The sequence below is a fragment of the Triturus cristatus genome, chromosome 5_1 (assembly GCF_964204655.1).
Source record: "Triturus cristatus chromosome 5_1, aTriCri1.1, whole genome shotgun sequence".
Classification (NCBI taxonomy): domain Eukaryota; kingdom Metazoa; phylum Chordata; class Amphibia; order Caudata; family Salamandridae; genus Triturus; species Triturus cristatus.
The window spans coordinates 165,535,272-165,560,917 of record NC_140587.1 but is presented as its reverse complement, the minus strand read 5'-3'; the positions used below and the strand labels follow the sequence as shown (position 1 = coordinate 165,560,917).

Here is a 25,646-nt window from a genome sequence, read left to right as displayed (position 1 = left end):
TTGGACCTTGCCCTTTACTGACCTCAAGTCCAGGATACTGGTCACATAAGTCACTGTGAAGTATCTCAAGCAGTATTGCTTTTTCCTTCATAGGGAAATAATGCTGCACAGTGCCGACTTTTGAAAACTACAAGTATTTCTATACCGAAACTTACTTACCTGATCTTATAGATTCTGGTGCCTAAATATATATGGAGATATGTGTTATTTTTATAAATTGGTGTGGATCTCTTTTTTGAGTCGGTGAATCATTTACTGACTGTGTGTGTATAAGCCTAAAGCTGCCCTACCTCACTACTCCCCAAGATAGCCCCTTGGGATTGGTGGCCCTAGACCTCTTCTGGTCCCAGGTCGCCTATCTCTAAGGCTGCTGCAGTAGCACAGAGGACCTTGGGCTCCCAGCTCTCCAGCTGCGCAGACCACGGTTCAAGCCCTGGACCCTCCAGAGCCGCCGCCAGCTTTCTCCTTGGTCTTCCTTTCCCTCTTCTCAGGCTTTATTTTCATTGAATATCTTGCCTGCTTTTGGCCCTATTCACCGTCTAATTTTATTTGCCATCTCTTTCCTTGCTCTTTCTCTTTTCCATTTCCATTCCATTATTCCCTTCGCTATTCCCTTCCACTCCTTGCCCACATTTGGCTCTTATTTCATTTACTTTTATTTCTTCTTTCTCCCTTCTTCGTGCTCCATTCTTCATCCCAGCCCCTCGCATCGACCCCCCCCAGCCTTGCTCCCCTCCCTCTACTGCCTCCTGCCAAGCCTACACACCAGCTGCGGCATCGCTTCACCTTACTCCACGGAAGGACCCTTCAATTGCCACCACTGGTGTTTTGCCTGCAATGCAGGAACCCCCGCGACCACTGCCCAGCCGACACCTGAACAGAGACTGCAGCTCCACTGCACGCTGCTGAATGCTGGATCCCTCTGCAAGCACGCCACAGAAATCTGGGACACCATAACCTCCCTCACCCCCAACGTGATGTTCATAACAGAAACCTGGCTCATCCCCTCATCGGCACCGCAACTCCCCCCGGTAACAAGCTGATCCCCTGCGACAAACCCGGAAGACATGGAGGAGGCATCACCATCATCCACAAGGACTCATCAAATGCACCGCCTCGAACACCACCACCACCAATCATGAAGCACCTCAACTTTCAGATCCAACCAGACACCAAAACCACCATCAGAGGAACCCTCCCCTACAGAACCCCCGGCCCTCGTCCCAGCTTCTGTAACTCCATCCTGGACTTCATCACCCCCCCCCCTCCCGGCAACTAACTCCAATCACTACATCTTCCTGGGAGACCTGAACATCCACCTAGAAGACCTCAACAACGCCAACTCCACCACCCTCCTTGAGAACATGAGCAACATCAGCCTCTCGCAGCAGGTCAACACCCCCACGCACAGTGCAGGACAAACACTAGACCCCGTCTTCTCCACCAGCGACTGTGCTAAGTTCTCCCACACTACTGAGCTAACCTGGACAGACCACAACAACGCCCAATTTACTCTCAACAGCCTGCTTGAGGTCCTGCAAGGATTTCCACCCACCCATGCCGAAACTGTAGCAGTATCACAGAACCCCTTTGGATCTCCTTCCTCAAAGAAGCAAGACCCATCCCCTCTGACACCCTCAAACTCAACGTTCACAACTTCTCCAACTGAATCTCCCCTGCCAACACCATTACCCCTGCAAAGAACACCACCAGCAACAGACCCGCTAAGTACACCAGTTGGTTCACCCCTGAGCTACTGACCCTCAAACGCCACAGTAAGAAGCTAGAGAGAGACTGGCGCTCCAGCAATACCCCCGCCAACCTCGCCACCTTCAGATCCGTCCTCAACAACTACCACCAGACCCAGGGAGGCCAGGAAGGAATTACTCACCATCCGAATCGAGACAAGTGCCAATCACACCGAGGACTCTTCAGCATCGTCAGAGAATTTTCCTGCCCCTCCCCTACCGAGAACACGATCCACTCCTCCGAAACCCTCTGCGACACTCTGGCAGACTACTTTCACCACAAGATCCCAGACATCTACAGCAACATCAACCCCCAATCCTCCGACCTCAACCACCTACGTACCCAAACCGATGCCTACCACTCACACCAGATCACCCCCCTAGAGGCAACTCACGACCGAAAACACAATCTCTATCATGAACTCCATCCACTCCGTAACCCCCACGAACCCCTGCCCATACCATATCAACAGCTTAGGAAAGGAGTTAATCAGCAGCCTTCTCATGGAAATCCTCAACAAATCCATCACCACAGCCACCATTCCCGATGTCTGGAAGCACGCGAAAGTCATGGCCCTCCTGAAGAAACCCTCCTTCTACCCCAACAAACTCGAGAACTACCGCCCTATCTCGCTACTCCCCTCCCAGCCTAAATCTTGGAAAAAGCCATCAACCAATAACTTACGGACTACCTCGCAGAAAAGAACCTGCTCGACCCCTTCCAATCTGGCTCCCGCCCCAATCACAGCACCGAGACTGCCCTGATTGCAGCAATGGACGACATCACACTCCTCCTCAACATAGGTGGAACGGGCGCCCTCATTCTCCTCGACCTCTCGGCAGCCTTCAACACTGTTTCCCACCACAACCTCATCACCAGACTCCACCACATCGGCATCCAAGGCAACGCACTCAACTGGATCTCCTCCTACCTCTCCGGCAGAACACAGGCTCCATCTACTACTCTACTTCTCCGCTCCCAAAGACATCATCTGCGGCATCCCCCGGGGCTCCTCCCTCAGCCCCACCGTCTTCAACACCTACATGACACGTCTTGCAGACCTCACCCGCACCCATGGACTCATCATCTTGTATGCCGACAACACCAAGCTCGTCTTTCCCTCACAGAAGACACGGACACCACCAAAGCCAACTTCTGTAGGAAACTGGCTCTATATATACTACACCAAAATGAAGTATAGTGTGTATAGAGTCCAGGTGACCCCAGAGGTAGGAAGAGGTTAAAGTTAGATAGAACCTTACTGTCTATTTGTGGTCGAGCAGTAAGGCAGTATTAGAGGACAGTGTTAAGTATTTGATGTACACACTCGGTCAGCAAATGAATTCACACACTGAAGAACTGAACTCTAGGCCAATTGTTTTTGTATCAAAATATATACTATTATTTTTAGAACCAAGCAAGCCTGGCACAGGTAAGCATTAAATACCTTACAGTAATACTTTACAGTAATAAGTTGCTGATTGTAGAACAGTTTGAAAACGCAATAGGAATTGTACTTTGTTTGATTTACAGGGGATGCAGTAGGTTGAAATACTTAAATGAATAGGCTTTTTCAGTAAATTACAGGTAAGTTACTTTTTACGTTACTTTTTTAACTCCGTGCTGGATACCTAGATTCAGCACTGGGACATTTCCTAAAAACAGGTAAGTAAATACGTTTTGGTCAGGGCCTGGATGGTTCTTTAAGGGAACACCAGGTAGGGAGCCTAGTCTGTCTTGTGGGGCATCCCCTAGTGTCTGGTGAGCTGGGAGTGTCTGTAAGCAGGCCTCCATCAGTTCTAGTGTCTGGCAGTGCCACTCCTACGTGGAGGGTGCAGAAGTCCAGATTGAGGGGTGAGAGGGAGAGAGAGTCCCCAGTGGAAGAACCAGTGGGTCAGGGGCCGGCCAGAAGGGCTGAATCTCCTAGGAGTGACCATGGTGACGCCACTTTTATCCTGGGGGATCTTCACGCACTGTCAAATGGACAGGAGTCGGGAGATCAGCGCCTGGCAGACTATCACACGACACATGAGTTGTGTGTTACCCTCGGGGGGGGGGGGGGGGGGGCATGCATGCTTCCCAGGAAATCCTGGTGTGCCAGGCAAGTGTTCAACCGCAGGGGATGGTCCCTGGGTTGGGAAGCCATGTTCAGGTGTTGTCTGACCTGGAGGAAGGGGCAACTGTAATCAGTGACCTGACCGATGTAGCTTCTAGGGGTACCACTCCAGTTGGGAGGGTGCAGTACTCTGGGAAGGGGGTGCAGAGGGAGGGAGTCCTCGCCTCTGACCCCGGTGCAGCCTGAGGGTTTAGACCCTAGGTTGGAGGGCCAGGTTCAGGGTGTCCCCCCTGGCCTGGAAGCCCAGTTGCAGGATAGAACCCCTGAACAGGGTGGGCGAATTGTGCAGGACACCTGCTACAGGCACCCTGACAATTCTGGAAGGGGGTACCACTCCAGGTGGGATGGTACAGAGCCCCAAGGAGAAGGACCGGATGTGGGAGAGCCCACCCCAGTCTCTTGTCCAGCCGCCGGGTACAGGCCTGGGGCTGGTGGGTCAGTGTCAGGATGTCATACCTAACCTGACAGGAGGGAGAGTGGACAAAGGGTGCCAAGCACCTGCGGCTACTGCCCCCCACTCTCTGACGCCACAGAGGGTTGAGAGCCCTGAGAGGCATAAGGCCTGGGTCTCATCACTGACTACTGTCAGTGGCCACTGTGACTTGCTGTCTGTCTGTTGGGACACACCTGTGAGCAAGCTAAGGTTAGGTGCTGCACAGGTGGTGTCCACAGGTAATGAGAAGGGTTCCCCATGGGTTAGCTTGGTGGACCCTGAGAGTATGGACAGAGGGATCCAAATAGGTTCAGATTGGCGTAGAACTGGAGTATGCCCCTGCAGTTGCGGGCCAGGGTCCATGTTCTATCACCTAAACCAGAGAAGCCCATCAGGGTAATGATTGGTCTCCCCTGCGTTTTGGCTGGAAGGGGGTTGTGTTGGACTTGGCCCTTTTGGCAGTGTCATCCCTGAACTTTCTGCCTTCCTCCTGTATTTTGTCTGACCTGTTTTTGATGGTTTTATGACTCTGGACACCCTGTTGTTTTCAATGGAGAACCTCTGGTTTGCAAAAGCACTGCAGGCAGGGAGACAAAGGACTTCTGGGTGCGACCATTACTTCGAGAGGTAAGTTGGGAAGTTAAGGGTTGGTTAGGCACCGTTGGTTTGGGCACACAAGGCCGTGGGGCGTTGGTTGCAGGGTGTTTTGGGGTCGGATCTTCTTACCAGCTCCTGGTCGCGGTTAGGGGGGGCCGTCTGGATTTAGACTGCAGGCATCGGCTGGAGGCAGGTCAGAGCTCGCAGGATCTCGGGTCAGGATCGCCGGGGGGACCTTCTCATGGGGTTTTTCCACTCTAGTTCGGGCCGGGTTCGGCGGGTGCAGATTTAGATACCGTATATAGGTTTCCCGATTTATGCCCTTATATAGGCACAATTCACATTGCCCTTATTTGGACATAGAAATCCGGCCCTTATTTAGACATTGTCCGTACAAACCAAATACAGGCATGGCCACCTACATCCGTCCATCCACGTGACAACGAATTCTTGGAAAACCAGACCCTTAAGCCTTTAGGAATTTCCCTCAGCTTGAATATTGATTTCTCCAAGAACTCATTAAGTATGCATGAACATCTATTCCTTAGGGGTTCATTCATGACGTTCATCTGCCCAACTTTTACGTCAATACTGGCATTCCTAGACACCTTCAAGGTATAAATATACCAGCACTTGCCCTGGCAAATTGCAGTTCCCGGAGGATTAGATCCAACCCAGACTACGTGGTTTGCCACGGCAAGTTCGGAAGGAGATCGAGTTCCAGCCTGAAACTGACCGGACGCTGCCATCCTCCTCGCAGAGAATCCAGCTCCAGTGCTCTCTGACTTCCCTTGCGGGGGGTTAGACTATCGAGCCCAGAAAAGAGATTTCAACATCATTCTAAGGTATGAAGCTGACTAGAACTTAGAGAAACTTTTGGCAACTCTTGGCTAAACTAAAATATAGCTAGCTATACTTTAGAAATGGCACCTACTTCTAACCTCGTACTGCACTTAGGTTGGGTACACTGGGGTAGAACAATTTAGAAGCATCAGATGAGTATCACATTTTAGCTTATGTTAATTATGTGTGTATTTTGGTTAATATAGGTCATAGCTACAAACCATGCTATTGCAGTATTATTTTATATTACTCCTAACCTCATACATATTGTACTTTGCAGTCTATCTTACGATTGTAGCAATTCATATCTCTTGCATGAGAAAGAAGACTGTTCAATAAAACCTTTTATTGAAACGTCAGTCTCTCTATTTCTGTGCAACTCTGTAGAAACGAAGCATGCACGATTGACTGAGTGAAACTTATCTATTGTTTCCACGATTCTGAGACCTTTCGGATTCTAAAAGGAAACAAAGTTGTCATGTTTATGCGGTTGTCAGAGACTAATCCCTTCTTGTATATTTGAGACGTTTCTAGTGACCTCTGAGTTAGCTGGCACACACAAGTAATTAAGTTTAATATACTCGATAGAGACATACTGACCTTAGTCCTATGTCAAATCTATAGTGTATGTTATTCCAATGCGCAGAGCCTATCAGGGATATAGGAACTACACTACAAGAGGTTGCAGTTGAACAAATCCAGTGTTCACGGGAGAAGCAGTCTTTGGAAGTGAAGGCAGGCAGGTTCTCCGGGGTTTTTGAGGTTGCTGGCTGCAGGACACACCGGGATTTTGCAGGAGCACGTTCTTTTCTTGTCGTTTCAGGATCTGAGGAAGCAAGGTTCAGGGTGCCCCCTAAATACTAGACTTGGGGGCGTTACAGGTAGGTAAAGGGCAGGGACCAATGGGTCCCTTCCCTGGGGTGGGTACACCCCCTATCGTGCCACCCTTCAGTGGGAGGGGGGCAGGAGCCTGTCCCTGGTTGGGTCCCCCATCCTCAAGATGGCAGGGACTCAGAGTTGTGCTTCACCTTGCCTCCCCCACCTGAGGGGTGGAGTTGGCAGAGGTGGGCACACTTCTTTCCCTCACTTGTTTCTCCTGCCGGTTCTCCCGCCCAAAGTGGGGGGTAGAACCAGTGGGGACCAGTTGCTGAAAGCAGCAAATGGTCTGGGGAGGCTCACAAAGGCGGCATACCTTTGAAGCTTCCCCTTCGTGAACCCTGCCCATCCTGGGGGAGGAAGCCTGGCACCTTGTCCCAGGATGTGCATTGTTTCAGGTCCCCGAGAGCAGCAGGCTCGCGACCCAGGTGTCCAGAAACATGTCTGTTGGTGGCAGCCTAAGCAGCCACTCAGCCAGGACACTAGAGTTGGTCGAGTTTCAGGGGGTATCTCTAAGATGTCCTCGTTCGTGCATTTTACATTAAATCCCACACTGGCATCAGTGTGGGTTTAATGTGCTGAGAAGTTTGATACCAATCTTCCCAGTCTTTAGTGTAGCCAATATGGTGCTGTGGAGTTCGTAATGACAAACTCCCAGCACCATATACTCTTAATGGCAGCACTGCACTTACAATGCCCAAGAATGGACTTTGACACTGTAGGGGTACAGGGCTCATGCACCTGTACCCTCACCACTGGCATAGTGCACCCAGCTAGAGGGGTGGCTGGTCTAGGCCAGGTCAGTGGGTTGTGGGCATGGCACACAGGTATGTGTGCCTTGTCGACTCTTCACTTTGTTCTGCACCAAAACACGCAGCCTGCAAAGGCAGTGTGTGAGTGAAAAGATGCAGAGCCTCTAAGGGTGGCACAATAAGTGCTACAGCCCTTACTGGCCTTCCCTGGTCACAGGGCCCTTGGTACCTGTGGTACCATTTACCAGGGGCCTCCCTGTAGCTAGGGATGCCAATTGGGTTTAGGCTTCAATGCAATTTTAGGGAAGAAACTTAGGCCCTGGGTACCTGATTAGCAGGAGCACAGGGCACACTCAGTCAAAGAACATCAGCAATTCAGCAAAAAGTGGGGGCATACCATGCAGAAATAGGGCACTTTCTCACAACTCCCTTACCACCATGACCAGCATGACCACCTGGAAAAAGGCCAACTGTCTAAAACTCAACTCTGATAAAACTGAGGTCCTCATCTTCTGTAACAAGCCTTCCCCTTAGGACAACGCATAGTGGCCCACCGCACTTTGCCACTCACCCTCCCCCACCCGCCTCACACACAACATCTGAATCATCCTGTAAAGCCAACTGACCATGAAGCAGCAGACGAACAACCTCTCCTCTGCCTGCATCCACATCCTCTGCATGCACCAAAAGAACTTCCGATGGATCCCAGTCTCGGCCAGGAAGACAGTCAGCCAGGCCCTTGTCTCCAGCCGGCAATGCACTCTACGCCTGAACTACCAAACAGCTCCTGAACGCCTCCAGACCATTCAGATCTCAGCAGCCAGACTCATCCTCGGCCTCCAAAGAAGAACCAGTATCTCCCCTCAGGGCTCTTCACTGGTGCCCCGTCCGGGAAAGAAGCTTCTTCAAGCTCCTCACTCACGCCTACAAAGCCCTCCACAATTATAGACCCGCCTACATCAACCGACCAGGAAGCTCCACTCCTCCACCCTCGCCCACATGCCCTGCATCTGTTGAAGCCGTTGCGAACGTTATTCTTTCTCTTACCTCGCCAAGTCCTCGAATGACCTCTACCTAAGCACCTCCCCTTCACTAGAAGACTTCAGGAAGAAGCTCAAGGCCAGGCTCTTCGACCGTCACGGCCATCCAACTGAGGCTCACAGAACCCCAGCGCCTGGAGACTCCTGGGGTGAAAAGTCGGCCTCTACAAAACCTAATGATTGATTGATTGAGCAAGCCCATGTCCACTTATAAGGGATACCTGGAATCTTTGCACTGTATACCTCTTTTTGGTATACTATATAAAGAGCCAGCTTCATACATTGGTGGTGCAGTGGTGGGGTACAAGACTTGAAATTTGCTGTACTACTTGGTTAATAAGGGATTCCACTAAGGAATCCAAAATAGTCCTTGGCTAGAAACATTTTTGTCGATTTTTTGCCTACGTTTTTAAAATAACTATTATGGCCTTGTGTTAAGTCTCACAGTGCCCCAGGAGAAGTAGACCGTAAAGATGCAGATATTCAAAAACTAGAAAAAAAAAAAAATAGAACTAGAACTAGAGGCCAAGCTCTTGGCCATTGAAAAAGAAAGAGCCGAGCAGAGCCTAAGACCCATCTGTGGCGGCAGCAAACATTTTAAATAGGGAGAAAAAAAGAGGCTTTTGACCTTAAGATCTCCAAAGGGATTGTTCCCAAATATGTAGACGGTGATAATATCACCAAATGGTTTGCAGCCTTTGAGAGGGCTTGTAAAATGAAGGAACTCAACCAAAAGAATTGGGGCTCTCTTCTCTGGGAGCTGTTTTCAGGAAAGTGCAAAGATCGGCTCCTGACACTGAATAAGACAGATACCGAGTCCTATGCCCTCATGAAGGATACCCTGATTGAGGTCTTTGGACTCACCGCTGAAGAATGCAGGATCAGGTTCAGGGAAACTCTCAAAACCTTGAGAGTCATACCTTGGTAGATCTTTTTTCCTTAGTCAAAATACTAGGTGGCTGGTTAAAAGGTAACAAGGTGCAAGACTATGATGGGCTTTATAATCCTATTATGAAAGAGCATCTGTTGACTAACTGTATTCCTGAGAAACTGCATTAGTACCTGGTAGACCTAGGTCCACTTTCTCCCCAAAAACTGGAAAAGAACACAGACCACTGGGCCAAGACAAGGGTATTCAAGACAAGTTATGGTGGGGGTGACCAAAAGAAAGGGATTGTTAAGCCCCCACAAGGGAAAGATGGTGACCAGTCAAAAGACAAAAACAAAGAGTCTTCTAAAGGCCCCCAAAGACCTGCTCAGGAGAGTGGGCCCGAGACAATACATAGTACAAATGTGGGTACCAAGGTAAAAACCGGGATTCTAAGAAGGCTTGGTGCTTTAATTGCAAAGTCAATGAGCACCAAACTGGAGACCTAGCTGTTTCAAAAACAATCCCCCTAGTGCACCTGCAGTTCCTAATGCAGTGCTAAGTCTCCAGATGGGATCCCAGGTGTGCCCTGACCAGGTCAGAGCACACTAAAGCAACTCCAGTCTCCGAGGGTGGGGTGAATGCAGCTGCCCTGGCTGTCTGGTTCAGTAACCTGGAAAAATAGACAACAGCCACATATTAATGGGGTTAGAGTAGAGGGATACAGTTGCAAGAGTCACTATGGTGACTGAGAAACTGATATCCCCAGGACAGTATCTGACCAGTGAAACATGCACAATCCTTAATGCTGACATCCAGGCTATGGTCCATCCCATGGCAATGGTGTCCTTACTATGGGGAGGGGGTATTGGCAAAAAGAAGGTGTTTGTATCCTCTGCAATTTCTGTGGAATATTTGCTAGGGAATTATCTGGAGTCCTGAGCTTAGGCTGAGGTCGGATGAAAGACCCATGCAGTTATGCTGGGTATACCTGAATAGGTGTGTGTATGACCAAGAGCACGATGCAAAGCCCAGGGTGAAAAAGAGGTGCTGGAGCCTGGAATAATGGTCCAACCCTCCAGAGAAAAAGCAAGAAGACTGGGAGACCAGCTTCACATCAGACACAAGCTCAGGTCCCCTCATCTCAGGCAGAAGACCTGTCAGGCCCAAACAGCACTAAGTCTCAGAAACTTGGGCCTTATACAACAGAGCTCTTGGGCCCAAGCGGGCCCTCTAGGAAAGGTCTGTGCCGGGGACAGAGGACCTGTCCCACTCTTGAGAGCCTGAGACAGCAAGCTGCTGATCAAGAAAAGGGAGAAGTCAGTGGCTCCCACAGATTCTATTGGGAGGAGGGACTCCTATAAACTGACGCCTGAGACCCCACACCTGGTGCCACTAGGAAAGTGGGAGGCTCCCTCAGAAGTATAGTGAGTTCCTACTCACTTTGGCTCATGACATCCCCTTAGCTGGGCAACATGGCCAGGCCAAAATTTGGAGTAGGTTAGTCGTTCACATCTACTGGCCAGGTATGTCCCAAAAGGTGAAGGAGTTTTGTAACGCCTGTGTTAAATGTCAAGCCAGTGGTAAGACAGATAACCACCCAAAGCCCCCCTTAATTCCACTTCTAGTGGTGGGAGTTCCCTTTGAAAGGGTAGGGGTTGATGTTGTTGGACCCCTAGATTCTCCAACAGCATCAGGGAACAGATTTAGACTGGTGGTAGTGGATCCTGCCACCGGGCACCCTGAAGCTATTCCGCTAAAGACTTTCCCTGCTCCTGCAGTTGCCAAAGCCCTCATCAGTATCTTTAATAGAGTGAGTTTTCCTAAGGAGGTGGTGTCAGACAGAGGTAGTAACTTCATATCTGGCTACCTGAAAGCCATGTGGGCTGAGTGTAGGGTGACTTATAAGTTAACCACTCCCTATCACCCACAAACAAATGGTTTAGTTGAGAAATTCAACAAAACCATGAAAGGTATTTTCAATAGACTCACTGAAAAACTCAGCAGGAGATGGGACATCTTATTGCCATGCCTGCTTTTCGCCTACTGAGAAGTACCACAGCAGGGAGTATGTTTTTCCCCATTTGAACTTCTGTTTTGGTCATCCAGTAAAGGGACCATTGTTTCTAGTGCCTAACCAAGACATAGAGGACTATGTACATGTCCTACATTCCAGGACAGCTGAATACATGGAAAAAAACATCTAAAAACTTTGAGGCCAGCCAGGAAGCTGCAGAAGCTCTGGTATGACCAAAAGGCTGCACTGGTGGAGTTTCAACCAGAGAAGGTGGTGTGGGTTTTGGAGCATGTAGCTCCTAGGGACCTCCAGGACAAATGGAGTGGACCCTACCCCATCCTTGAAAGAAAAGGGCAGGTCACCTATCTGGTGGATTTTGGCACTTGCAGGGACCCTAAAAGGGTCACCCATGTAAACCGCCTTAAACCCTACCATGACATGGCTGATGTGGACATGCTGATGATCACAGATGAAGATCAGGAAGAAGAGGGGGAACCTCTCCCTGACCTCTTCTCTCACAACCCTAAAGATGGGTCAGTAGAGGGAGTTCTCTTTTCAGACACTCTCTCTGCCCAACAGCAGGCAAGTCCTCCATCAGTATGCTGAGCTCTTCCTTTGGACTCCTGGTCAGACAAACTGGTGCACACAATGTGGACACTAGGGACAGCCTACCTGTAAAAAATAAACATACAGGCAGTCTGACCAAGTCGAAGAGAGCATCAAAGCTGAAGTAAGTAAGATGCTGGAATTGGGAGTCACGGAAACCTCTGAGAACCCCTGGGCCAGTCCAGTGGTTCTAGTCCCCAATCCTCATTCCAAGGGTGGAAAAATCTCTCCCACTGCATTCCCCAATGGTGGAAGTAAGGGGTTTAAAACTATAAATAGGTTGCAGGATGTGTGCAAGTGGGCTGGGAAAGGGTGAATCATCTGCCACGCGCCCCTGGTCCAAAATGGAATCATGATGCAGGAACAGGTAGCAGCAGACCTGCTCTTTTTTAGGTCTCGCCTTGCTATTGCGTAAGCGATCGCAAAGTGAGACTATTGTAAGGGGGTTTTAAAAGTTCTCCCAAAAAGCGGATTGCATGGCTAGCACGCGCACAATCACGCGCATCGTGCCGCCATGCAATCAGTTTGGCATCGCACTTCAATTGTCCGCTCCCCCGCCTGGAAGGCGCTCCCGGCCCCCGCCAAGCGCGCGCGCCACGCTCCACCGGGCTTGTTGTTCTTCACCGCCAGTAAAGCATCTAGTCACCGCGTGCACATCGATGAATCTGTTATAAACATCGCGCATTGTGAGCGTGGGCCGCCTGGGTCGCGCTTGTTTATGTTCTCTCACTATCTCTGTGTTTCTGATTTTCACCGTCTCCTCGTGTCTGTGCCTTCCAGGTTCCATCTGTCCCATTGACGCGGTCTGCCACTTTCTTTCCTTTCCTCCCAGACTTCCGCTGCCTGCTCTCTCTTTCCCTCGCGCCCCCTTCTCCCACCCACAGCCCCTCTTCTCCCACTCGGCGCACAGCCTGCGTGCAGCCTCCCGAGCAAGGGCCTCACACGGCCATGGACGCATGAATCACGCATTGTTTCCAGTATATTTCTATACTTAAAACGGTCGGTTATTTCCTTCCTCGCCGTCAACACTTCGCTGACCCAACAGTTTCATCCTACATCTCAGACTAAATATAGAGCGCGCATGGCAACGATCAATGTTCTCTCTGCACCCTGGCACCGCCATGGCGTTCTCTCTCGCGTGTTCGTAGCTTAGCACATTGCCCCCTCGCATCTCCTTACCTGCTCACCACCTACACTTGTGCCAAGCACTTTTCCTCCATCCAGGAGTCCTTTTCTCATGTTTTTATCTGCCTTCTTTCCTCCCGTTTTTTCCACTTTCTGCTCCTCATTTCTACCTTTCCCTACACTTTCAACCCCACATGTTTGCTTTCATTTTCTTTCCACCTACCGCTTTCCCATTTGGTTTCCTTCTTCCATCCTCTTCTTTCTTCCCGTCCTGGGCTCCTCCTCCGCTAACTCGATAAATAAATAGCTTTTCTCGCATACTTCCCATTTCCTTCTTTATTTCTGTTGTATCCCATTTTCCCTTTAATTTTCTGACATTCTATCTGCCCTTTAACCTTCTTTTCTGTTTCCGATTCTTCGCCCTTTTGTCTCTGACTTCTATTCTCATTCTCTCCCAGTCTCCTGTTCTTGTTTTCTCCCTGTGTTCTATTTTCATTTTCTTTTTTGTTGTGATTTTCTCTATCTCGTGTTGCCATGTTCTCCCTCACTCATATTAGCATCAATGATATTTCAGTTGTTCTTTGTAGATTTTGGCTAAAAGCCTCACAAGGGCAAGATTTATTGAATTCTAGAAAGGAGAGGGCTAGAGCTTATCCCCAGTTGCCAATAGTGTGCCTGTTCTAGTGCACCGCACTGCATTGCACGCAAGAAAAAAGCATGGTGCAGTGATTCTGTTTTATGCAAGCCAGTGTTCCATCGTTCTGGAACTGCAACCACCTATTCCCAGGCAAGGGGAGCTGTTTGAATTTTGCAAACTAAGCATTTCTAGTTAGAGCTTCGTGAAAACCGGTAGGAGCGGTGTTTTCAGGACCAGTGAGGGCATCATTCAGACAAATCATGTTCGGCTGGACCACCTTTAAACATCCATGAGGCAGTTTAAGACTTTCCCCCCCCATTTGAAAGTATGATGCAAATTGACGTGGGATTGAGAGATCCTGGGTTCTGGCTCCTGAGTAATCCCAACTGGAGGAATTGAAGAGAGTTAATGACCGTGCATCACTCTGTGGACCTCTGCAAGAGATGGTGGCCAGGAGCATCAGTAGAAATATAGTCTTGCTTGATGAGACCTGTTAGCCAGGAATGAGGCAAACCATTGCAGGGCAGGTCCTCTTACACAACAGGCCCTTGAGTGACATTGGAGGAGCATCGTATGGTCAACTATATTGTTATCTATCAAGAGATAAAGTAAGATGAAGTGCTGAGATGATCGTGACCCAGTGAGCAGAGCAGTTTTTCTATGACATTAATCAGAGCAGTCTCTGTTCTCAGTCGAGGGTGAAATGCTGATTGGAAGTCATTTGGGGATTTCTGGGGCATATAAAAGGGTTTGAGATCAAAGGGGTAGTCGACAACAAAGACGGGCACACCACCGCAGTGATTCACGAGGTGTCTTTCATGCTCTGTCTGGAGATCGCAGCCCCACTGTAAGAAAGATTAGCTGCATTAGCGAGGCTCGCCTCACGCGCAGAAAGGTCCGTTTGATGTGACACACATGCGTGCTTTATTGTTGCCGTCTGTTAACACAACGATGTGGTCGGAGGTTTCCGCCCAGCACAGATATTGTCATTATCACAGCAGTGTGATAATTACTGGGTTCGTCCAAAATAACTCGGCACCACGTGCTCATTAATGCTCACAAAACGGTTCACATGCAAGAAAAGGTTGAGAGCTTACTTACAACTAAAAGGCAATTCACCCTGCAGAGTCAAAGATATAGCATGCATAATGGGCAAGCTGAAACCACATTTCAAATAAAACATTTGACTCAATGAAAGCAAACCTGCCGTCCGCCCAATCCCTCCAGACACTCCCACCCTTGATATTTGTACGTGTCATTTAAACACAATTGAGTCTTTTGAGCTGCATCTTGCAAGCGTTACCCTTGACAAAGGCTTAGGAAAGTATATTTAAAAACGTAATTGGGTTGTTTTGAAATGCCAGTGTGCACGCCACAGACTGCTGCACACTGCTGCATTACTCACTGCTGCACGCAGCACTCTGCTGCATGCCGCACACTACTGCACGCCGCACACTACTGCACGCCGCACACTACTGCACGCCGCACACTACTGCATGCCTCACAATGCTACACGAAACACTGCTGCACGCCACACACTGCTGCACGCCACACACTGCTGCACACTGCTGCATTACTCACTGCTGCGTGCTGCACGACACTGCTGCACGCCGCACACTGCTTTTATGCGAGTTTATGCTACTGACATTGTAAATGACAATGCCTTTTATTTGTTTTAAAACCAAAACATAAATAAAAGGCATTGTAATTTTACAATGCCAATAGCTCAAACTCTTATAAATGCGAGACCTATTGCATTGCAAATGCTTGCTTGTTTTTTCCCTCAAACATTTTTTATTGAGACGTCATCATATAATGCAGCATATTTCTATGACAAGTGTAGCAACAACATTGCCATCTCACTTTTTTCTCTTTCACTAATCATACTAACCCCCACCCCACCTCCCCACCCAAAAAATTATGAAAACGCAACAAAATTACCAGAATAACCCCCCACACGCAGGGCTGGATATGCCTATTGGAACAGGGCCCAATCATTTAAAATATAGTAATAAGCAACAAAAAGGTGACCAGACAACCTTTCCACAGGCTAATGCGTGGCATCACGTGTTGCTGCATTTTTAGTAACTTTTGAACCATTTGAGCTTGAAACACATTTTTTGTTGTTGTTAAAATCTGCAAATTATGCGGCAGATGATAGATTATGTGGCAGGTGCAGCAAATATATAATTATGTGAAAATCGCTGCGGCCGGTGGCCTTGGTATACGGTTGTGACAACCCAAGAGTGGATTCAAGTCAGCAGCTCTCCTCACCATTTTTATAAACCTTGCATCATGAATAGACAAAGATTTTGGGCTTGTAAAGTATACACAATCACCTTTCTCCATTTTTTTGATGGAGATAGGGCGTAAGATCTGTATAGAAGACGCTACAACCTAAGACACTCTTCACTACTCCTCATCATAGTTACACTATAAAAGCAACCCACTTACCTCTAAAAGGCAACAAGGAATAAGATCTGTGGAATAAATCCAGTATGAATCTCCTTACCCCCCACCCGAGTGACCTTTACATTGGAAATAACACAAAAGGGCTGAAAGAATACGTTCACCAATGCCAATTGTACTGCTTCCAGTAAGAAGTAGATTGGGGAGGTCAAAGAAATAAACTCCTAGAGACGACCTCTGATGTCCCTGTCCCACACAAATCAGGTACTGATAAAAATCCATTTTGATTATCCTGAACAAGGAGGGTCACCCCCCCCTTACCGGAGGAAAAGCCATCTTCTGCTTTTCAAGGGTTACTGCATTCTCTTTGCACTTCTCAGACTCGCTCTGCAGCCTTCTCTTCTCGTCTTGCAGGTTCACCACCAACTGGAGGGATTTCATGGACTTCAGCAGATCACAGTTTTTATCTTATGGAGAGAGTGAAAGAGTTCAGACTGTAGCCAAGCCTGGGATTCAGCATGAACGATGGAGTAGCATTATTGCTATCCTTGCCCACAGACTCCTTCATAACAAGCACTCACCTGTCTCTGGTTGGTGGAAGGTGAGCAGAGAGATGCACTTTTCCTCAAGTCTAGCCTCTAGTTCCTTCTGAAGTTTCTCCCTCATTTGCTGTACATCCTGTGGGGAGATGAAAAGTAAAGGGGACACACAGTTTCACATTAGATTTGAGGCTGACTGAAGTTGAAGCATCACAGCAAACTATTGGGGCCTAGAACAAAAAAAAATACCAAACTCATGGACAGTGGGGAAAGAAAGTGAGTGGGATTGCAGACACAATGATAAAGGGATTAGCGAGGTGAAAAAAGAAATGAAGGGAGACAGAAAAGGATAGCGGGAGGCTCAAAGGCAATATGCAGAGAAACATACCGTCCTGGTAGGCAACTATCACAGCTAGACTCAACAAAATCCTCACCTAGCCAGCTGAGAAATAAAAGCAGGAAGACGATTCAAGGAGCAAAAAATATATTTGATTTTGATTTGTGCCCTGGTAGACACAGCATCACAATCAGGTTTTCATTCAATAACTCATTCACGGGTGTATTTGTAACAATGCAGCTAAACTGAGTGATCCTAGAAAATAATCCCTCATGCGGTGATAGAAAATGGAATCCTAGCTCTCCATTATGGCCAACTTCATTGAGTTAACACAATACTGCAGGAATGGAGGAATCTCAGAGTATTTATCTGGGTATCCACTTCCACAACAAAAGTACTAATCTCGGTCTGGGATTTTCATAGATAGCTATTTTAAGGTAACTTTAAAACTGCAGATCCTGTCCAACTGGGGCCTCATCAGTTCATATTTTTGTATGTCCTACTAAATCAGAAGTCTTATCATAAGCATTTACCACAGAGATGTTTACGTTCATGCATGGTCTTGTTGCCTAGGAGAGGAATTTGAGTCAGGAGTTTCATCTACCCTGATAGAATAGTTTCCACCAACATTAACAACAGCAGGTTGAAGAATCTGCATACATTCATATATGATGCAAGATTCAAGGTCTAGAAATGCCTGGAATGACAAGGTAAGTTAGCAACTGGTCTTGAGAAAAAAATAAGAAAATGGCAAACTTGAGGGGAGAGACACAAGAGAAGAAAAGAGTAGATGAGACTTCAGTAGAAAGTGGCAGACAAACAGGGCAAAACAGTGAGTGGGGGTGCAGTGACTGGCTTTAGAAAGTATGATGATTCTTCTCACAGCAGTTCTTGTCCTTTACCTTCTCCGCATGCACAGCCAGGGGCGGGCACAAACAGGTTTCCCATGGACCAGATCTATGGTTAGAACCCAAGCGCTTATAGCATTTGTGGTTAAATGTGTGAAATGCTCCTCCTGCATTGCACACGCAAGCGATGTAGCTGGAGAAGGAGGGCACTGCATCTCCTACAGTAGCACATGTAGGATTGCAGTTTGGATAAAAGTGCGTGCTGCAACTTCGGAGAGTGAAGACTGTCCAGGCGTGTCCATGAAATGCACCGCTGCTGCAGAGCAAGCCCGTGAAGCACATATGTGCCTCAGCTGGAACTAAATGCAGGGAATTATACTGCAATGCACAGGCACTACAGCTATGATAAAGGCGGGGCATGCTTGTGCAAAGTGTAAGTGCTACACAGCAACTCAAGGCAGTGCATCTTCTCGCGGTGCATAGGTGATGCATTTGGGGCACAGAATAGTACTTTAGTGGCAAAGTGTTTCAGCTGGTGTTGGGGAAAAAGAATGCGTTGCTTCTGTAGTCTTACAATATGGTGCTGCTGCACATTCCTGCATTGTACAGGTGCTGTCGCTGGGACTGAATACAGAAAGGTAGGTTTCTTCAGTGGCCAGGTGCTATAGCGCTCTATAAATACAGAGCTTGCTCTAGATTACATTTAAGACTTCAAAAGGATGATCAAACAAGGCCACTGCATTTCTGTAAGGTAGTCTGTACACAGACTCTGTTAAAATGAGGCCTCAGCACCCACCCCTTCTTTGATCTATTCACGTGCATTTTCACTTATCCTTGCAGTCTGCCCAGTGATCTTCAGCTTGGTCCACAGCCTCACGCCGTATTTGAATATACGGCCCATGTAATGCAACCCTATAAAGCTAAGGCAAAAACCACCTATATTTCTAGGATCAACTTTCATATTTTTTCTCTCCCTACCACAACATGGATGCTACATGTATCTCCTGTACTCATTTACGTTGTGCCACTCGTGACCTCCTCCTCATCTAGGGGAGCGGTGGAATTTGCTGCTGCAGCAAGCCTGCACTCCCACTACTTGCACTTATTGACTAGAGGTTCCTACTTAGAGGTAAACTATGGGGTTGCAGACCATCCCCAGCTTCTAGCTTGTTAGTACACACACTGTGCAAGTTTCTCTGGCACAGAAAACCAAGTAGAGGGTTAAGTTGAAGTGAGCTTTGTTAAGATTAAGTGGAGGTGAGGAGAAAATGTCAGTTTAAGGACTAGTAAACCTAGACAGTCCATAAACAATGGTTATACTAACCACATATTGTAAGCAGCAACTGCAGTAAATTATGTCAATCGTTTAGAAACAGGAGAGTTGGCAGTGTGCGAGGAGGACAGGGGAGCAATTTACTGAAAACTGCTCTGCAGAATATGTGGATAAAGGTGCTATGTAGAGGAAAGTTTTCTAAATGTATCTCCTGAAAGTCAAACGTTTACAACACTTCTTTTAAATTTAAAAAAGGAACTAAAGAAATAATCTGTTCTTTGCTTCAAGACACTGGTTCAACGTTTCTCTCCACAAAAAACAAAGACACGTCTCTACAAAAATTGTGCTCTGATGTAAAGAAAATGGATGCACAGCAGGCAATTGTTTTTTGTCAGAAAAGCAGGAGCGCTTATACTGCTGGATGCAGAAAAAGCTTTTGACAGGGTCTCCTGGAAATTTCTATGGGCTGCCATGGCAAACCGTGGGATTGGAGAAATATTTATACAAGCATTAAAACAACTCTATATAAACCCCACCGTCCATGTTTTGATCAATGGAACTTTGTCTGATAGCTTCACCATCCATAGGGGTACAAGACAGGGATGCCCCTGTTCACCCCTTTTGTTTGCCATCTATATTGATTTATTTATACAAAGACTAAAATTCAAAACTTCAATACCTCCCATTAAAATACGAGATCTAGAAGTAAAATGCTTGTGCTATGCAGATGACATAGCTATTGTCAGAAGCGATCCCACCAAAGCAATGAAATATATAGAGCAAGAAGCATTGGACTTCGGCCAAATTTCTGGATATAAATTGAACTCCAGCAAAACCCAGATAGTAGTAAATAATAAAATCATTATGAATGATATGAGGATTGTTGATAAGGCAATATATCTAGGGGTAAGCATTAGTGCCAAAATCGAAAATATTGTGGATGATAATATTCAGCCCCTAATAATCCAAACTAAAAAAGAACTATCTCGGCTGCACAACCTACATTTAACTATTGGTGGAAGATCCAATGCGGTTAAAATGTTATTCTTTCCTAAATTCTTATATTTTTTTAGAACTATTTGTCTTGAATTTTCCCCATTAATTTTCAAAAACATCGACTCTATGTTTTCACATTTTATTTGGGGATACAACAAATCACGTAGAGCACTTCGATGGATCACTTTACCTAGAGAACGTGGGGGATGGTCATTACCTAACTTTAAATTATATTATTGGGCCACTGTACTAAAATACAGCAACAGCCTCCTAATGGAGAATTCAATGGGTCACAATACACCCACCCCGCAAGAACTTATTCTGGGCGATGACAGTGTCGGTTGCCTATGGCGACATATGAATGATGATTACTTCAAAAAAGTAAAATTTAAAACTATCTCTTGCATTTTTAAAGTTTGGTGTAATATAAAAAAACTGATCGGGATAGGTCGATATTCATACTATACCCCTGTATTTCAGAATGCGGAACTTCCCGAAATATTTCATGACATATATATACAACGATGGACTATGTTAGGTGTTAAACGACTTGGATGTTTTTTTTCTAATAGGGGAATAATATCATTTGATGAATTAAAAATTGAGTTCCATCTGACAAATCAGGATTCTTTTAAATTTCTTCAAGTGAGAGATTTTTTGTGTAGGAAAATGGGTGGCAGTATCAAATTTCATCGGTGTGATATTATAGAAAAATTGAGATTAGTCAAGACCCCGAGAATTGGGAAGATATATGCAGGACTAAACGCTTTATTACCCGACGATATGAACAAACATCTGACGATATGGCAGACCAGACTGGGGGTCACATCTCAAATCCCCTGCGACGCCTACGATATGTCATTATCTCATTTAATGTCTATGAAACTTCAGGCGCAATTTTTCAAAACATTTTTTTCACTCTATTACACTCCTGAAAAAATAGCAAAATGGGGGACTGGGATTGGAACGTTTTGTCCGCGATGTGCCCTTCCAGCGGCTGATATAACACATATGTTTGCTTTATGCCCCGCTTTAACCAAAGTCCTCTCTGAAATCTCTGACTTTCTATCAAGGATTCTACACTGTAAGATTAACATTGCGAATATAGAAGTAATGTTGGGTGTTTCTAATAACACTCGCTCTAGTGAACAACAGGGACTGATTTTTGTTGGCATGGCCATCTTCAGGATGTGTGTCGCCTCAGCCTGGATAGATCCAATACCCCCTTCATTCTTTGAATGGAGAGCTCGGTTACTGGCGACCTGCAGTTTGGAGGTTGCCATTTATAAGAATAAAGGGAGGGATAAGAGGAAGAGGGGTATGAAGATCTGGGCACCATTGATTACTTGGTCACAAAAAAAACTGATTGTGGAAACAGGATGTTGATTTGTGGTACACTGTAATATTTTGTTTGCCTTTCATGACATGCTCTCTGCTGGTAAAACATTTTTTTGATGTACCTGTTCCTGTTCCCCGGGTGAGGGGGAGGGGGGAGTGGGGGGCTAATGTGATGTTTTTGGAAAAATAATAAAAATCTATTTAAAAAAAAAAGAAAAGCAGGAGTGCTTTTCTCCTACAGTGTGCCCGAGTGGAAATAAATTTCCATCCCTTTTTAAAATCACATTTCTGGAGAAATAATTATAAGAGAAGTGTTGGTATATATTGCTTATTATGGTACAGAATCAAAATGTCTGGCCCAGAAAATATAGCATCAGTATTGGTGGTCTTGTATGCCAGGCTGTTGCTCAAATATTGTAGGGTGCTGTCCCTCCATCAAAGCACTGCTCAAGTGTTCCGGGTTGCTGCTAATATTTTGCTCAGTGTCACCCTGCCAAGGGTGCTTCTCAATTGTATTCAAGTTCTGTTCAGTGTGTCAGATTGTCATGAGCGACAATGGATGCTTCCAGAAACCAAGAATCCTCTTTTAGCAAAGGGTTAAGAGCTGTCAAGCGGTGTCTTAAGAAGATAGCACTTACTCTGCCAATACTGAACAATATTTTTCAGGCTCAAGCTTCAGAAGGTAAAGTTATCCTTGAAACTGCAGATATTTCCTGGATGCTTCCATCCACATTGCCTCGGGAAGTAACATGTACACAGCTTCAACTGTTTATGCACATTACCATTAAAGGCAAAGAATACATTGATGCATATAATTTTAGAATGCCTTCCTACAAAATTCTGCAATAAGCCATAAATGTTGGAGGGGAATTGGAAGTATTAAGATTTGCCATTGTGTGTGTGTGTTTTTGTGGTTGATTTGGTGCTCATTAGACTAATAGCATGGCAGGGCTTACCCGTTTCGGGGGAAGAAATTCCAAGAGATCCTTCTTCTCCAGGCCCAGCAGAGGAGACATAACCTGTTTTGGATGTGGGCTGAAGTCCAAGATTCTTGTGCATTCCATCACCAGCAGGACCTGGGCGAGCGTCTCATAGAGCTGAAGGAAGCACAAAAGGTGATCAACTTGGTGTGGCATCCAAATAATGGTGAGACAGAACAATAACAAACCCAATGACAGGAAATTCCAGTAGGATGTAGAAAAGAGCCCCCAGTATCATCATCTTTCCTCAAAACCTCACAATGCTCCTGAGCTCCCATCTTTGCTGTCTTGTAGCCCTCTCGCCTCACCTTTCTCTCCTGCAGCCCACATTAGTTTTGTTCCCTGCTTCCTCAATCTCTTAGTTCCTGCAGTCTCTCTGTCTCACCAAGTTGCATTGTCTCCACACTGCTCAGCTGCTCTACCTCGCTACCTTAACATGCATCCACCCCTCATTAATTTCCAGCAACCCCCACTTGTTAACTTCATGCAGCCCACCCTCCCCACCAGATTCGTCTTTGCCTGTGAACCTCATTGGGCAGCAGTCATCCATCTATTTACTACCTGCAGCAATGCAACATCACTCGGCTGCTCTTTCCTATACAATTCTCCAATTCTTACTCATCTGTTCCGCAGTCGTTTTATCCAGGTCTTCCTGCTCCGACATTCCTCCCTCCTAAACATCCATCTGTCCTACTGCACCAGCCCTGCTTGCTTACTTACTTGAACCATTGTTCCTACCAAGACCAACCGTCCTTATAAAAAAAGTAGGCTGAAATTCTCCCTCCCAGCTACCCTGCAGACAGTAACAGCCGCTTCTTAGTAATCTACAGACACCAGCTCTTTGATCATCGTCCTGCAAGTCTCCGTGCTACCAGTCATGCAGCCCACTGATGCCACCCGTCTGAAGCCCCCTTGTAAGAAGTTGGCCTGGTATATGCTGTCCACTAATTATAGTGGGCACCCTGTACCAGTCCAAACAACCCCTTATTGGTTATAGGTTAAAGACAACCTTTATTGAAAGCTATCCTAGTGGTAGTTAAGTAGAGCAGCCTTCAGGCTAAGTCTCGAAGGAATGTAAAGCAGCTTGTTTTACCAGTCTATAATCTCTTGAGTGCCTAAATGAAAGACAACCACACCAGGTATATATATATATATATATATAAAATATAGGTATTTATTACTAAACACACCCTCCTAGTCTCTTTATGAGGCTAGAGGTCAAAACACATAAGTTACACTTCAAATATCACAGTAAAATAGCACAAATACACATCAGGCCCTAGGGGCGAGCCAAACCATATACTAAAATAGTGGTATAAGAACCACGACTTAACTAGACACAAGGCCTAGAGCCCTGAACACAAGGCCTAGAGCCTGTAGAATCGCTGGGACCCCAAGGAACCACCCTAGGTGACGACACAGGGGACCCACGGGAGCAGTGTGCAGTGTGAGAACACAGCCGCGAGCTCCCGTTAGCTTCTATGGGGAAAGTCGCGGTTAGATTTTTATAGATTAGAGACACTTAGAAGTGAGTCAGGACCAATAGGAGCTGGCAAAGAAGTGCTGCTGCCGGGAAGATGCGAAGTGTCCGAGGAGATCCAAGCCTGGATCGAAGATGAGAAGAACCTGAAAGCAGAGGGGACAGAGTCTGGGTCACTTGCCAGTGACCAGGAAGGCGATAGGTGGATGCCCACCAATGTCGGGGGATTTCAGGTCAAGGAGGTGAAGCTTGACTCTTCAGCCACGAAAACCAGGAAGCGTCGAGGACGACCAGGAGCTGGATTCGAGCTGTCCCACGAAGGATGTCGAGTGCTGCAGCGTCGGCGCCCGGATTGGACACAACAAGCCTTGGCAACAGCAACCCAAGGAGAAAGATGCTTCGGTGCAAACCAGCAAGGTCTGAGGGACTCACCTCTTAGAGGGGAGTCAGGGCACGTCTGGAGCAACCAGGGAAGGCCAAAGAAAATCAAAGTTACCCCCTCAGGGACCCACCAGTCAACGGACCAGGGATTGCGAAGGTACCTCGAGAGGAAACACAAAATGACGGCCCACTGGTCACTCGGGGTGACTAGGCCGACAATCTTCGGTGGATCTTCTGCGTGAGATGGGGGCTACAAGTAACCCCAAGCACGACTTCAAAAGACGTCGAGAAGTCAATGCACTTGCAAAAGTGCACTGTGACCAGGAGTTCCGGTTCCACTCTACTCACGAGGGCTGCGGGTCTCAGCTTTGCTGGGGATTTGGGTCGGCCTCTGAGATGTCTGGAAATTCTCTTCCTGGGCTGCAATTACTTCGGAGTCCAGCGGGAGCTTCGCAGATGCAGGCCGGCAAAATGCTTCGTTGGTACCTGCTAATCAGAGGAGTCACTCCTTGACCCCAAGGGAGATTTCTTCAGTCCTCTAGTCTTCAGTAGAGCATCGAAGGTCCATGTTTCAGCTTCAAAGTTTCGTCCAGGGATATCTAAAGTTCTGGTTACAGAGGTTCCTTACATATACCCAAGGAAGGGGTTGGACTAGCTCTGGGGACCCAACTATTGGAGAATTTGGAAAGAGGGGTGGCTACACCCATTTCCTTTGTCCAGTTTCACGCCAGAGCAGGGGCTGGAAGCCCCTGAACCGGTTTGAGCTGGACTATGCACAGGGACACCAAATGTGCCCCCAGCGCAGGACTTCAAAGCACTCTTGGAGTGCTCCCACCCAGCCCCAATACACATCAGCCTGTCTGGGAGGTGGTTACACCTCCCTGTGACAGGAAACCTATTGTCCAGGCCTCCCCTGCCAGAGTTTTGGTCAGCAGCAGGAGGCCAGACCAGTGTTTGTGGCTGCAGCATCCATTTTGTGATGCCAGGGCTCTATTAGATTTCTACCGGGTATACCAGTACTGCCATGTCTCTCCCTCTAGAAGGGTGGGGTCACATCCTCACATCGAGAACTGATGTGGGGGTATGATTCCAAGTTGTTTGACACCAAACACAACATGTTTCCGTGCAGCCAGTCCAAAGTTAGCATTAACCGTTTTAGATATAATGCACTTAAGAGTATATGGTCAGGCTGCACCACTGACAACCCCGGAGAAGAGATTCTGAAGGATGCAGAGGGGCTCAGCTCATGCCTGGACACCCTCTCACATATAACTAAGCACCCTGCCTTCAGGATTGATAATGCCTGCCATAGGGGTGACTGATAGGTGAGGTATAGTGAACCTATACCTCAGTAAGGGGTGTATGCACCACCTTACCCAGGCTGCAGTAGCAGACCTGTGGTGTAA

General features: G+C 47.2%; 1 protein-coding gene across 5 annotated transcripts in view; it reads right to left on the bottom strand.

Moving 5' to 3' along the window:
• Positions 1 to 25,646, bottom strand: part of LOC146830533 (HAUS augmin-like complex subunit 4) — a 168,646-nt gene that overhangs the window by 108,943 nt on the left and 34,057 nt on the right. For all 5 annotated transcript variants that reach the window (XM_085604738.1, XM_085604736.1, XM_085604741.1 and 2 more), the window contains 3 exons: positions 22,356 to 22,496; positions 16,650 to 16,746; positions 16,390 to 16,535 (listed from right to left, as the gene is read on the bottom strand). In XM_085604738.1, the coding sequence (XP_085460864.1) occupies positions 16,390 to 16,535; positions 16,650 to 16,746; positions 22,356 to 22,496 (384 nt within the window). The remainder of the gene's footprint in view (positions 1 to 16,389; positions 16,536 to 16,649; positions 16,747 to 22,355; positions 22,497 to 25,646) is intronic.